Here is a 15,423-nt window from a genome sequence, read left to right as displayed (position 1 = left end):
TGTGCTTGAGCTGCTATGCCCCCGGGCGGGGACCGGGATCACCCCCCCCGGTCCATAGGGGGGGGGGGAACAGGGCCGGGTCCACTCAGATTCGAGCCCCAGGCTGGGTGCTGTGTGGCAGGATAGTGGTGTGTCGGCCGTCCGCTCCACTCACCGCGGGAGAAGGCCGGGTATCGCAGACCTCTCCTCCAGGGGACTGTAGCTTGGGAAGCCAGCCTCTCCCTGGCTCCAGCAGGCCCTCTGCCTAGGGCACTATAGTGGTCGGTCAGTTCTGGGCTTAAATTTGAGGTTTTTCGGCATTTTGATTATAAGTCAGCAGGAGCTCCTTCTGCCTGCGACCGTCCAGCTCGGCGGTCCGGCCCCGCCCCCTCAGGAATACTTGTTTGTGTTCCTGACCCTATAGTGATACTTTAATTAGTAACCATATCAAGAATTATGCTTTTTTGTTATATTGATTTAATATTATCAATGTTTATTTTATATACAATATTTACCCATTTCCCATGTAGACGAATAGGACAGACATTTACATAAGTAGAATATTTCTTGATTGCAAAACAGTTTGGTTATTAAAACTAAACTGTTTTGTGATCAAGAAATATGCTACTTATGTAAATGTCTGTCCTATTAAAAACATAATTGATCATAACACGCTATACACTCCAGAGACCAGAATATCAAATAAACTGTGTACATAGTCTTATTTTGAGGTCTTATTTAATACCACCACATTCAAGTTACCTTTTGATTTTAAGTTTACAGGTCTGAGATAACTCCGAATTTCTTTATCCACTCTTTCCAGAAAATTGTATTTGTGAATCTTTTAGCAAAAACACATTTTTACTTACCATAAATTACTTTTGTCTTAATACGGTGGCAGTACCTGTGGGTTGTGTCTCCTTAATTGGGACAAGCATCTACAAGATAGGAGTTAATTAAAAGTCCCTCCCCTTTATCCCATAAAGGGCTTCCCCGGCAAACCCACCTCAGTCATAGCAAGAAAACACACCACATAAGTCAAATACAACAAGTACATTTTTAATTCAGAGGGGAGTATTGTACTGCCATCATATTAAGAAAAAAATAATTTACGGTAAGGAACAATTAGTTTTATCTGGCATATAGTGGCAGTACCGGTGGGATATAGCAAGATTCCCATTGGGTGGGCATTACGCCACAACTGCTTGAAGCACCTTACGCCCAGATGCAGCTTCAGAGGATACATCTAGTCTGTAAAGCCTGATGAATGTGTTGAATGATGACCAAGAAGCCACCTTGCAAATTTCTTCGGGCGAAGCAAGACCCCTTTCTGCCCATGATGTGGACATTGCTCTTGGGGAATGTGCTTTAAGAGAAGTAGGTATAGGAAGGTTACTGGAAGCATACGCCATCTTGATTGTATCAACCAAGAGATAGAATTACGAAAGGCTCTTTCCAGTTTAAATTTCCCTTGGAAATGGACAAACAGGTGATCAGATTTTCTATAATCAGCAGTTCTTGAAAGGTAGATCTGTAGAGCTCTTCTAACATCCAATTTATGCCATTTTGGTTCCTGCGACGAGGTGGCATTATTGCAGAAGGAAGGTAAAACGATGGGCTGATAAACAGCTCTAGAAACGATAACCTTCAGAAAGAATGAAGGCTTAGGATGGAGCACTACCATATCTTGATGTAATATAATGAATTTGTCCAATGAAGAAAGAGCCTGAAGTTCACCTACTCTTTTGGCAGAGGTGATGGCCACCAAGAAGGCAGTCTTATGTGTTAGATTATTCAATGGGACCTTCTCCAAAAGGTTTAAAAAAAAAAAAAAAAAAAAAAAAAAAAAAAAAGGAGGTTCACAGAGCGCTTGCAGGACTGAAGAAAGATCCAAGGAGAGAAAATATGACTTCCTGGGTGGTCTAAGAAGCCTTACCGCTTTGAAGAATCTCCTAATTTGACTGCGGGAATTGATAAAGTTAGATATCCCAGAACACTCATTGCCGGTCTTATAGAGTAATAATCTCTTTTCTGTAAGTCGGACACTTTTTTCCAGATAGTCTTTTTGTCTGTAGTCAGATATAGAAATAACATTCTTGAGCATCTCTCAAATCCAAGGAAATCTATTTTTCTTGAAGGAAGTAGAATCTTCTTTAAGTTCAGTATCCAACCATGTTCCTGAAGCACTTTGATTGTGAATCGAACCTTTTCCAACAGCAAACTTCTGGAATTTGCTATAAGCAGCCAATTGTCCAAGTAGGGAATGAGCTTGACACTTGAACTTTTGTAAATATTCTTGGGGCTGATGAAAACCCGAAGGGGAGGGCTTTGAACTGGAAATGTAAAATCTCTCTTCCCCTTTTTATGGCGAATCTCAGGAATCTTCTTGAGGTAACTGCCATAGGGATATGAAGGTAAGCATCCCTGCGATCCACCTTCACCATAAAATCCCCTTTCCGAAGAATCTGAGTTACGGAAGTAATAGTTTCCATTCTGAACCTTTGGCAAGGAAGAAACTCGTTCACATTTTTTTTTTTTTTAATCAAGGAACGGCCGAAAGCAATGGTCTGGCTTCGAGATAAGGAAGAGTCTTGAGTAGACCCCTTGGAATCCTTTGGTCACGGAAACCTTTTCTATGACTTTTTTTTTTTTAAATAGCAGAACAGTTTCTGCAAACAGAGCTTCTGATTTTTGGGAGGATGGATAAAGGCAAATTAGGAATTTTGGTTTGGGCAGGTTTGGAAAGTGCAATCGGTACCCTCTTTTTACCAGATTTAGAATTCATGGATTGCTTGTAGTTCCCATCTTTTGAAGAAACGCTGGATTCTGCCTCCTACTCTCTTGGCATCAGAAACGCATACCCTTGTCAGATCCATCCCCTTTTTTCTCCTTGGATTTTTCCTCTTTTTTGAAAATAACGAGGTTCTTCTATTCCTGTACTGGAAATTTCTATAACCAGGCTTCCAAGAAAATTAAGGAAGGGCTTTTTTCGTCTCAGACATCTATTTTATAATCTCCACTAAAGGAGACCAGAACAGCTTTTGTTTTTCCAATGGGAGTTCACAGAGGACAGATTTTGAGGCTGTATCCGCCGTCCAGGCTCTAAGTCACAATACTCTACGGGTTACTGAAGATAAGCCCAGGATTCTGGAAGCCAACTTGAGCACCTTATTCGTCATATCCATAATAAATGTATATTAGACAATTTCAAATTTTGAAGCAACCTAACCAGTTGCTTGTCTGGAGAGTCCAACATCATCTCCTCTAAAAGATTGCAACCACAAGTTACTAGCTCTGGATACTGCTGCCCCTGCCAGCAAAGCTTTACATTGAAAACCTGCCGACTGGAAAGCACGCCTGCAGGAGGTCTCAGCCCTCTTGTCCATAGGATTATTTAAAGCCACTACTTCCCCTATTGGAATAGTCGTCTTTTTTAGAAAGCTGAGCCATCTGGATATCCACTTTAAGCAATTCCATCCATTTAGCATCATCCGTAATCTTGAACATTTCTTTAAAATGCCGGGAGATAAAGGCTTGCTTTTATGGGTGTTTCCCATTCCCTGTAAATAAAGTTAACCAGGGCTTGAGGTACAGGGAATTCTTTCTTACCCTTAGCAGTATCTGCCTGCAACAAACTGATTCACTTCCTTAGTTCATCAGGTGGGAACCCAGACTCCACACAAGATGATGAACTAGAAACCTCTGAGTCATCAGTAGACAAACATTCGCCTGAAGATGTCAGAATTAGAAGAAGACCTTCTTTTCCTGCCTCTAAGGACCACCTCAGGCACTGCAGCAGAAACCTTATGACTCTTTAAAAGAATCCAAAGTCTGAGTCAGGTTATCCTGAAACCAGGACAGGAACGATTGCATATCCATTTGGATTTTTCCAAAGACATTGCCGCACACCGATTACACCCTTTAGTCCAAGTGCCATCCAGTAGGGGGGTGGAACAATCCTTTCAAACTAAATGCTTGGCTTTGGATGAGGCATTCCTAGGTGCAGGAATAGGCATGTCTTTATCCATTTGCTGGGGGCTAGACATATCTGAAACATAACAGAAATATAACTAAGACCCTAAACCCTTTAAAAAACCCTAAACCCTCTGAGCCGTGTGGGCAGGGATGTATCTACCGTGAGGCAAGGCATTTGTCTTGGGCGGCTCTTTCCAGTGCAGTGATGCCAGGAGCCGGAATATATATATATATATATATATATCAAAAGGTAGTAAAGGGAGCACACTAGGTCTTGAAAATTGTGCAAAAAGTATTTATTGCATTCAAAAGGAATACAACGCTGTGGTACAGCAAATCAACGTTTCGACCCTGCTGGGTCTTTATCAAGATCACAGTGCAAACATAAAATACTGACAATTTATACATAAACATATGTGGAGCTTACCAATTAGGATGATCGGACAGCCTGTAGACTGAAACCCGGAAGTGAGGAACCACCACGTGATAGTGTGCGTATGACGTGTTGCGTATTGCGTGGATAGCGTAGTTGCTAGGTACTTACGTCAAAAGAGTGAAAATTGTGTTACATGTTACGTAAATGGCGTGGTCACCGAGTACCTATGTCCAAAAGTTAAAAACAAATGCCCGGACAGGGCAAATTGAAAATACAGAGGCTACATCAGCCTGCCAGCTTATATACATGAAGCCTCTATTGCTATATCTGTATTAGGTTTATACATTACAGTATTCAGTACGTCAAAAATTATCGCTGCAACCTTATAGTACAGTGCCCACTTGATAAACAAGTGATATTACCCACTCCCCATTGGATGGAACTACCTATTAGTCTATAAAGAAAAGATCCCACCCAATTTTTTTCTTACCATAAACACCTTAATTAGTAGAACTTGATTCTCATTAGTTATATATATATATATAAATGGAGTCTAATGTGTATTGGCAATACAGCCCCTAACGCAGAGGGCCAGTTTAGATAGTTAGGGAGAGGATCAGATATAAATTTATTTATTAATTAATTAATTTTTTTATATACCAATTTCTTTATTGATCAATTTTTTATGTAGATATATCTTTATCCGTTTATGTATACGATAAGACTAATATCTAGGTAGCCATCTTTTCCCCAGCTCAATACCTGCAGTTTGCCATAGCAACTAAGATTAATCCGTATACCCCCTTAGGGGCAGTTAGTACAAAGTCCATATACCTCATAGGGGTAGATGATACAATAGTACTTACTACTTTATTGTTTACTTTATTGTTTGCTATATGGTCCAGCCCCGCTCCCAACCTCTTGTGTGAGTATATGTACACGGTTGACGCACTGTAAGCTTTTCTATGTATTTTTTTCACTTATTCACGGCACTTTACTTTAATACACACATAGATGCACATAAGGGGATTTTCATGAAAGGGGCTTAAGGGCTTCATGTATATAAGCTGGCAGGCTGATGTAGCCTCTGTATTTTCAATTTGCCCTGTCCGGGCATTTGTTTTTAACTTTTGGACATAGGTACTCGGTGACCACGCCATTTACGTAACATGTAACACAATTTTCACTCTTTTGACGTAAGTACCTAGCAACTACGCTATCCACGCAATACGCAACACGTCATACGCACACTATCACGTGGTGGTTCCTCACTTCCGGGTTTCAGTCTACAGGCTGTCCGATCATCCTAATTGGTAAGCTCCACATATGTTTATGTATAAATTGTCAGTATTTTATGTTTTGCACTGTGATCTTGATAAAGACCCAGCAGGGTCGAAACGTTGATTTGCTGTACCACAGCGTTGTATTCCTTTTGAATGCAATAAATACTTTTTGCACAATTTTCAAGACCTAGTGTGCTCCCTTTACTACCTTTTGATATATATAACGCGGGATTGCACCTAGGCTCAGAATACCTAAACTACAAACACGGAGGAGTGCCTGGCTTTGGTATTTTGTTTATATATATATATATATATATATATATATATACATATATATATATATATATATATATATATATATATATATATATATATAGAGTCCGGCTCCCGGCATCACTCTGCGGCGCGCAAGGGAGATCATAGCTCCCTCCCTGATAGTGTGGCCACCCGCCAGTTTGCCTGCACATCAGCCCACCTTCCTACCTTCCCGGCCAGCAGCTCCACTGGACCCCAGGTAAAATTCCACCCAGCTCTCCCAAAAGTAGGGAGGCTGGGTGGATTTAAATTTAAAAAAAAAAAAAAAAATAATTGAGAGTGTTTGGGGAAAATGAGTGTGCGTGTATGAATGATTGTATGTGTCTGTAAGATTGTTTCAAATCAGTGAGTGTATGTGTATGAGAGTGTGTGCTGGTCCGTGAGTATGTGTTAATTAACAGGAGGAGGTGTGGCTTGGCAGGAAGGGGAGGGTAAATTTAAATTAGGGGGTGCCCGAGATCTGTCATGCCTAGGGCAGCACCATTTCAAAATACACCACTGCGTATGGGGGGGGGCTGGTGAGACAGAATCCTCCGGAAGAGGAGCAAAGCCAGTGAATCATTCATTGACAGCAGTTTCATTAATGCAACTCATCAGCATGAGGTTGGTTACTAGCTTGCGATGGAGGCTTGGCAAACCCCTTCAACCTGAAGTAAGTGGATAGTTATAAACAAAACAGCTGTCCATGAGTGGTTCACTGGCTTTGCTCCTCTTCCCGAGTTGGTCACAATGGCATCTTGAATCCTGCCTTCAATTCCAAATGACATCAGTGATTTGCGACAAATCAAAGATATAACAAGATGCTTGTGTGTCAATAATTGCGATAACAGAAATTTTTACTTACCGTAAATTATTTTTTTCTTAATATGGTGGCAGTCACTTATGGGTTTTGCTCCTCCCTGTGGACAAGACCTTTAACAAGCTACCGCAAAAGACCGCAAAACCTACCCCAGTACGTAACAAGTAAAGAAACCAGACCAAGCAAACATCCAATGCAAAAAATTCTTTAATAAAAAGGGAGGGTAATAATACTGCCACCATATTAAGAAAAAAAGAATTTACGGTAAGTAAAAATCTCTGTTTTTTCTGTCATATGGTGGCAGTCACTTATGGGATATAGCAAGAATCCCTCTGGGCGGGACCTATGCCACGACGGCTTGTAACACCTTACGCCCAAAAGCAGCTTCAGAGGCAGAGAATATGTCTAGCCGGTAGTGCTTGATAAAGGTGTTGAAAGATGACCAGCATGCCGCCTTGCAAATGACTTCTGGAGTTGCAAGTGCTCTTTCTGCCCACGAGGTAGCCATGGCTCGAGTAGAATGGGCCTTGATTGTAGCAGGAGACTGAAGACCTGAGGAAGAATATGCCAAATCGATAGCCTGAATAAGCCAACGAGATAAGGTACCACGGGAAGCTACCTTACCCTTTAGGTGACCCTGAAAATTAACAAACAGGTGATCCGAAACTCTGAACTCCTTTGTTCTGTGTAAATATATACGTAACGCTCTTCTGACGTCCAACTTTTGCCATCTGTGTTCTTGAAGGGATGAGGGCACACTAAAAAAGGAAGGTAAAATAATAGGTTGATTCACAATCTTTGAAGATAAAACTTTAGGAAGAAATGATGGTCTCGGGTAAAGAACCACCTTGTCCTCATGAAAAATTGTGAATTCGTCTGAGGAGGATAGGGCGTGAAGTTCTCCCACTCTTTTGGCTGAGGTGATGGCTACCAAAAACAATACCTTAAGAGATAAAATTTTTAAAGGAACTTCCTCCAAAGGTTCAAACGGGTTAGTACTAAGGGCCTGAAGGACTAGGACCAAGTCCCATGATGGAAACACTGATCGTTTAGGAGGTCTCTTGAGGCTGATGGACCTAAAAAATCTTCTGACGAAAACATTGGCTGCCAAATCGTTAAGAAGAAAAAAAATTCAAAGTTGATATTTGAACCTTGAGAGTTGAGACACCCAGGTCAGCGTCAAAGCCTTCTTGCAAAAACTGGAGAATGTTATCAATTGATGGTTGTAATATCGGGAACCGGTGATCCCTACACCAGTGAAGAAACTTGGACCAAATTCTAAAGTATATCCTAGAAGTTGATCTTCTAGTGGCGCGGAGTAAGACTTATTCTCTCATCTTGCAATCCCTTGTTTCGAAGGATCAGCCTTGCAGCAGCCAAGCCGTCAACCTGAACATCTCTAGTATTTTCAAGGGTAGGTTCCTGTTCACAATGAGATGAACTGAAATGGGAAGCTCCCAATAGTTGATAGTCATCTTTTTTAGGGCCGCAAACCAGACTCTGTTTGGCCAATAAGGGATTATCGCCAATATCCTCGCCTTGTCCGTTCGTATCTTGAGGAGGACCTTTGGGATCAGGGGCAGAGGTGGGAAGATGTAAGCCAGCTGAAAATCCCACCTTATTGATAGAGCGTCTATCCAACTGGGTTGATCCGTTCTGAATAGGGAGGCGAAGTGGTAAACCTTCTTGTTTGATTCTCTTGCCATCAAATCTACTTCTGGTACTCCGAATTTCCCAGTCAAGATTCTGAATACGTCTGGGTTTAGAGACCATTCCTTTTGGTCCCACTTTCCCCTGCTCAAATCGTCGGCTATTACATTGTCGCTGCCTCTTATGTAAACCGCCGCGATGTCTTCCAGATTTCTCTGCGCCCATTCCATAACTTCTGTACAAAGACTGTAAAGCCTTCTCGCTCTGGTTCCTCCCTGTCGATTGATATAAGAGACTACCGTGCGATTGTCTGACTGTATCTTGACCGCTCTTTGAAGTAACCAAGGTCTGAGGTGATGAAGAGCATACAGAACAGCCAACAATTCTTTGAAATTTGTAGATTCCTCTGCTTCCCTGGAAGACCATTTTCCTTGGAACATGGTGGAGCCTAAGTGGGCTCCCCAACCTGAGTTTGAAGCGTCTGTGGTGACTATCAGCCAGACCTTTGGTAGAAAGGATAAACCTTTTAAAAGGCACTCTGAGGTTTTCCACCAATCTAGCTGCGTTTTCACCTGAGGGGACAGCAGGAATCTTTCGTCTAGATCTTCCTCCTTTTTTGACCAGGAAGTCAGGATGTTCCACTGCAAAGGTCTGACCTTTGATCTTGCCCATTTGACTGCCGGGAAGGTGGCCGTAAGAAGCCCTAACACACTCATGGCCTCTCTGAAGGAACAACTTTTCATCCTTTGGAGGTTGGAAATCGATTTTCGGATCTTTTTCCTCTTCCGTTTGGGAAGAAATATTGACATGGAGGCTGAATTGATCTCGAAACCGAGAAACTCTATTACTCTTGTTGGAACGTAAACTGATTTTTTTTAGATTCAAGATCCAACCATGGTCCTGAAGAAACTTTATAGTGACCCGCAGATCCTCGTGCAGTTGACCTTCGGTATGTGCCACTAGAAGCCAGTCGTCTAAATATGGGATAATTGAAATACCCCTTTCCCTTAAATGAGCAGTTAGAGGAGACAGGATTTTTGTAAAGATCCTTGGAGCGGACGACAGACCGAATGGCAGGGCCCTGAACTGGAAATGAACGGTGTGACTTCTTCTTCTTATTGCAAATCTTAGATATTTCCTTGAAGCGGTGGCTATCGGAACATGTAGATACGCATCCTTTAAGTCTATCTTTACCATAACGTCGCCTTTTTGTAATAGGAGGAAAAAATCGATGCGATTGATTCCATACGGAATCTGTGATAGGGGATAAACTGATTTATCTTCTTCAAATCCAGAATGGACCGAAACGAGTGGTCCGGTTTTGGAACCAGAAAGTCTTGAATAGACCCCCCGAAATTCCTGTTTTTGTGGAACTCTTTCTATAACCCCTTTGTGTAGAAGCAGCCTGGTCTGATAATCTAGAGCTCGAGATTTCTTTGTGGACTGGTAAGATTATAGTAGAAACCTTGATCTTGGTTTTTCCAGAAAAACAATCTTGTGTCCCTTTTGGATAATCTTTAGAACCCAAGGATCCTTTGTGGTCTGTTCCCACACCGGAAAAAAATATTGGAGCCGTCCTCACACACCTCTGGCGTCAAAAACGTCTCCCTTTGTCTCTGAAGGTTCTTTTGACCTCATTACTTTGTTCAAATTTCCGGTTTTTATCCTTTCTTTGAAAAAAATGTGGTCTCTCCTGAAAGGATCTCCACCCTTGGATTGATAATTCCTGTACCCTGGTCTCCAGGAGAATTTCTATCTTGAGGAAGTGCCTTCTTGGTTTCTGACATCTGTCGTATGATTTCCTCTAAGGGAGCGCCGAATAATTCAGATTTTTCCAGAGGAAGTTCACAAAGGACTGCCTTAGACGCTGTATCTGCCGACCAAGACCTCAACCATAGGGCACGTCTTGCCACCGAAGACAAACCCATGATCCTGGAGGCCAATTTCATCACTTCTACTGACATATCCAGAAGGAATTCATTCGCCAAATGCATGTTCTGAAACATGTGACTAAGATCATCAACATGGCCAGACGATAAATTTTCCTGTACTAAATTTAGCCAAACTTCATTTGCTCTGGCTACTGCTGCCCCTGCCAGTAAGGCTTTGCATTGGAAACCGGCTGTCTGATAAGCCCACCTACACAAGGTTTCGGCTCTCTTATCCATGGGATTTTTTAATGCTGCAGTTTCCCCTATAGGGATAGTGGTTCTCTTGGCAATCTGTGCCACCTGAACATCAACTTTTGGGAGATCTTCCCACATAACGTCGCTAGCCAGCCTGAAGATATCCTTGAAGTGTCTGGAAATAAAGGCACACTTTTCCGGGTTATTCCATTCCCTAAATATAAAATCAACTAGGCTCTGTTGCACAGAAAAACCTCTCTTAGGATTTTCTGATCCCTGAGGTAGGATTGTCAGATTTACTTCTTTAATAAATTTACGGATTGCCTCTGAGGGAAACCCCACTGGTTCACTCGACGAGGAACCTGAATCCTCTGATTCGACAGAAGAAGAACATTCTCTGAAGATGATCCAGATGAAGAAATTATTTTTCTTTTATTGATCTTTTGTTGAATGGGGGCTTCTACCCTTTTAGATTCCTTAATCGTGTCCAAGGTCTGGGACAAACTCTCCTGGAACCAGGATAGGAAAGATTGCATATCCTTTTGCTCATCTCTTTCCAACGAGTTTGCAGTACACTGACTGCATATTTTCTTCCTAGACCCGTCTGGGAGAGGAGTTGCACATTCGCTGCAAACAATATGTTTGGACTTCACCGTAGCCTTTCTAGGCGTGGGGGTTAGTTTCTCCTTATCCATCTCAGGTGGACTAGACATATCTGTAAAAATAAACGGAGGCTCTTTAGAATATAGATTCTTCTTCAGAAAGTATTTCAAAGTAAGATCTTTTTCTATAAATCTTACCTCAAAATACCTCTGAGCCGTGTGGGGGGGCAGGTGACACGGCGTACCTCTTCTGAGCTGCATCCATGCTGTCAGTGGGTACCAGCACAGCTTTTAAATTCAAATTTCCGCGGGCTTTTTTTTGTGTGTGTATTTCTTTAAGCTTCCGTTTGCGCATGCGTCTTTGCGCACCCGGAAGCTTAGGTGGAACGCAAACACCACCCGGGCGTGCGTTCCACCGCTGTGCGCTTGCTCAGAGCGAGCTCCGCCTCTCGGAAGTATTTTGCCGGAAACCTTCTCGGCATAAATTACACAGACCTCTGCTTACTCCGTAACGCCTGAAAAACCGGAGCATGGGCCACTCAGCTTACCACCCGGGCAGCTCTCGGACCGGATCCCCCAGACAACATCCCGTGTGCCTCACCAGACGACGAAAGTCCTGTCCATCCCTATCGGGACAAGAAAGAAGACTGGGGTAGGTTTTGCGGTCTTAGCATTTATACCTAAAGGGGGGAGGATCCTTTTTAAAATAGCTTGTTAAAGGTCTTGTCCACAGGGAGGAGCAAAACCCATAAGTGACTGCCACCATATGACAGAAAAATTTTGGTTGACCTTCTATTCTTTAGTTTCATCCCCATGGCTCAATGTTGCCCTCTTTCCACTATAGGCACCCAGACCACTTCAGCTAATTGAAGTGATCTGGGTATAATGTCCCTATTGCCTTTAGTGCTGCAAGGGACGAGTAGGAGGAGCCATGATGAGGGACATCGGCGCTGGGGTAAGTAAATAAAGGGTATTTAATCCCTTTACTTCTATAAAGAGAGATCAATGGCTCTATTGTTTAAATAACTTATTTTTTCTCCCCCCATCTGTAACCACTGTTTGAGCTTCTGCTGTGTGTCTCTATGTCCACCCCCAGACCCTCCTGTGTGTGTATATATATATATATGTTCACCCACCCCAAGCCCATCTGGATGTCACTATGTACCTATATATTTAGCGTGACTGAGCAGACTGCAAGTAAAGGATTCTCTGTTTCTTCTGCCCAGTATGATTGGGTAGAGGACACAGAAGATCCTCTACCTGTGGTCCGCTCAGCCATGCTACATGCAGTGACAGGCATGAGGGGAGCGCACCCACCATACCATATGATTCCCCCCTCCCCCATTCATAAAACACACACATTGACGCATTTACACATATACACTCACAGGTAGGGACAGTGCAAGACTTTTTTGCCATCCTAGGCAAAAGGTATATTGTACTGCCCATTGCGGACACCGTCGTACACATACATTTATACCTGCTTCACACCACCGCCTCTGCCCCTTTCCACAGCACTAGATATTGCACCCAATAGCACTACACTTCCATGTCTCCCACACGGATGGATAGCACCTTTCCATGCTGTTTTACCCATCATGGCAGGTGGGCTTCTAGATGTCCATTGCGCTGCCAGGCTGAGCGATGGGTAGTCATTTGGCACTCAGCACTCTAACGCAGAGCTCGAGAGAGAGGTGCTTCCTGTTGATTTAGTGAATGTGGTTCCCCAATGGAGTTGCACGCTACCTGCATACAACCTCCTCAGTGCCAGCCTACCACAAGTCATCAATTAGGAGGTGGGGGAGCGGGGCGAGAAACAACCCTCAGTGCTGCCCAATAACAATACATCACCAAGCACCTTTCAATTAGGAGCAACACTTAGGGCTCTCTGCATTTTTGCCACAACTACATTGCGGCTGGGCACGGTGCACCTGTCCAGGATTGTCCTGCCCTCATCTTTTGTATAAACACAGATTAACAACAAAGAATAAAAATGAATTATTGGTATTAGTCATTGGTTAATGACCTCATACATGTACCATACACATATATTGGGAAATATACACACACACACACGTATGTATGTTTATTTTTATTTAATAAAACATTGCAGTTTTACGGGTTGTTAAACTAATACCATCTAGGTCACTCTTACCTCCCACCTCCTCATAAAATAATGAACTCTCTTGGGGATTATGCCAATGATGTTGATGCTCTGTGGCTTCGTTGGCCATGTGTTAGCATCTGAACAGTAATGTCTACACTTAATTCATTTACTCCTCTAGCAACAAGTGTGACTTGCTCACTACTGTAATAAATCCCAGCAACTACAAAGCAGGTCATTCTATTCTCAGCATGTATGCTGTATCTATGCTAGACTGAGCTTGTAAAAACAAACTCAGGAATAGAATACAAATAATAAATGCATCTGTCTTACCCCAAAATATTTTAAGATTCCGTGAGGAATGCACCCACACCCCAGCTGTGGCCATATTAGCTGTAATCATTTTCAGCTAGGACTATGCTGCCTAATTAGCATTCAAGACGTTTTTCACCTGGATACCAAAGTAATATGTAGAAAAGAAAAAAATAAATTATATCTAATAAAAATAAAATATTAATACAGTATAGGACTAGTATGAATGTAATTTATTACATAAAGTAACACGATTTTCACACTGGTGATATTGAACCATGTGATAATATTTCCAGCAGTGCCCCCATATATATATTTTTTTAAATGACAACAATTTGCTCTCTTAATATCCTAGAAGAATGAATGCAATGTTAAAAAAATAAATAAACTAGGATTCACATAATAGGACACTAATTACTGATGGTCTTCTATATATGAGCTATGTATAGAAGAAGATCTGTCAGAATGCATCCTTTCCAATACATTATTATTATTAAATCAGTCCAGTGAGTTTGTGTGTCATTAGATAAAAGCAGAACATTACAGAAAAGACATTTAAATTTTAAAAGACTGGATTAATTGGCCAGCCCAAAACTAACGATTCCACCTTAGTAATTCACACGCTAGGAGGAAAATAAACTACTTCCAATTAACCTTATAATCGCCAAACGTAAAACAGTTAATTTACCATAGACTCCATTATCACACTGATAACAAGCATTATTAATCCATTGTATGTAGAAAGTCACCTTATTAGAGCAGTGGGCGATAAGGAATTGGCGTACTCCCGTGCACTCTGCATCCTGACTGTTGTGACGATGCCGCTGCCTCATCCGCCCGATAATAACACAGCTGATGCAAATAGAGGAGGAGACAGCCTTCACCTTTCCCCTACTTCCATGGATGCAGTCCCACAGTAATACTCCTCCCCCTGCCCACCATGCAAGTCTGCTCCTCCATCACCGCCTGTGCCTGCCTGCACAATCTGCATGCATCGAATGGCAGGAAAGCGCGCCACATATGTGATCACAGTGTGTTCATTCTTTCTATATTCCAATAAGAACCCTACTGTCACTACGTCATAGCGCAGTAACCAGGGCAACAACTCTGACGCAAATCGCTGGTTACTGATTTAGTAGCAGAGTAGGATCACAATCACATTTGTAATAGACGAACACAAATATGCCGGAGAGTCTATGGTGCAGTGAATTGAGGTGAGTTTAAAATTTATTCTGATACAATTAGGCTAAAATAACATGAAGGATAAATTCTCAGCTAGCATAATCACAACCTGCTTGTTGTGTCTCAAATTCAGTTTAAAAAAATAATAATTTTATACCCATTGTACAGCGCTACGGAATCTGATGGCGCTATAATAATTACAAAGTTATTCAGTAAAGCGGGAATTGAATTCCAAGTGAAAGCAACATTAAAGACCACAATAGACCAACTGGGAAAATTCAGCTTTGTTTTCAGATGAGCTATTTTTGCCTAACATTTGAAATGTTCATTAAAAACAGCTGACTTGGAGAATGACTTGTCCAATTCTGTAATATTGACCTAAAAAATTAATAATCCTGTCAAATCATTTTGTAGAGCTCAGGGCTCTACAGAGGATAAATAATAGAGGTACTTAACAACATTCGCTATTCTTTAAATTTACCAAACACCATGTGGGTCCCAAAAGGATTCCCAAATAATCCCTAAACTATTTCAACTGAGCTATTTATGAAATAAAACAAGTGCTGTTATGTTCCCTCCTAATCCATTAAAGGAACACTATAGGCACCCAAACCACTTCATCTCATTGAAGTGGTCTGGGTGCACTGTCCCAATCCCATTAACCCTGCAATTGTAATTATAGCAGTTACTGATAAACTGCAATAATTACCTTGCAGGGTT

General features: G+C 41.9%; 1 protein-coding gene across 1 annotated transcript in view; it reads right to left on the bottom strand.

The window, feature by feature from the left end:
- The window catches only part of CIDEA (cell death inducing DFFA like effector a), a 67,528-nt gene extending 53,020 nt beyond the window's left edge, over positions 1-14,508 (bottom strand). Inside the window, exon 1 of the mRNA XM_063451596.1 lies at positions 14,271-14,508. Within this exon, the coding sequence (XP_063307666.1) occupies positions 14,271-14,323 (53 nt within the window). The 5' untranslated portion in view covers positions 14,324-14,508. The remainder of the gene's footprint in view (positions 1-14,270) is intronic.
- Positions 14,509-15,423: the final 915 nt, after the last annotated feature.

This window comes from Pelobates fuscus, chromosome 4 (assembly GCF_036172605.1).
Source record: "Pelobates fuscus isolate aPelFus1 chromosome 4, aPelFus1.pri, whole genome shotgun sequence".
Taxonomy (NCBI): domain Eukaryota; kingdom Metazoa; phylum Chordata; class Amphibia; order Anura; family Pelobatidae; genus Pelobates; species Pelobates fuscus.
The sequence above is the reverse complement of the archived record's forward strand: the minus strand, read 5'-3'. Positions and strand labels throughout refer to the sequence as shown.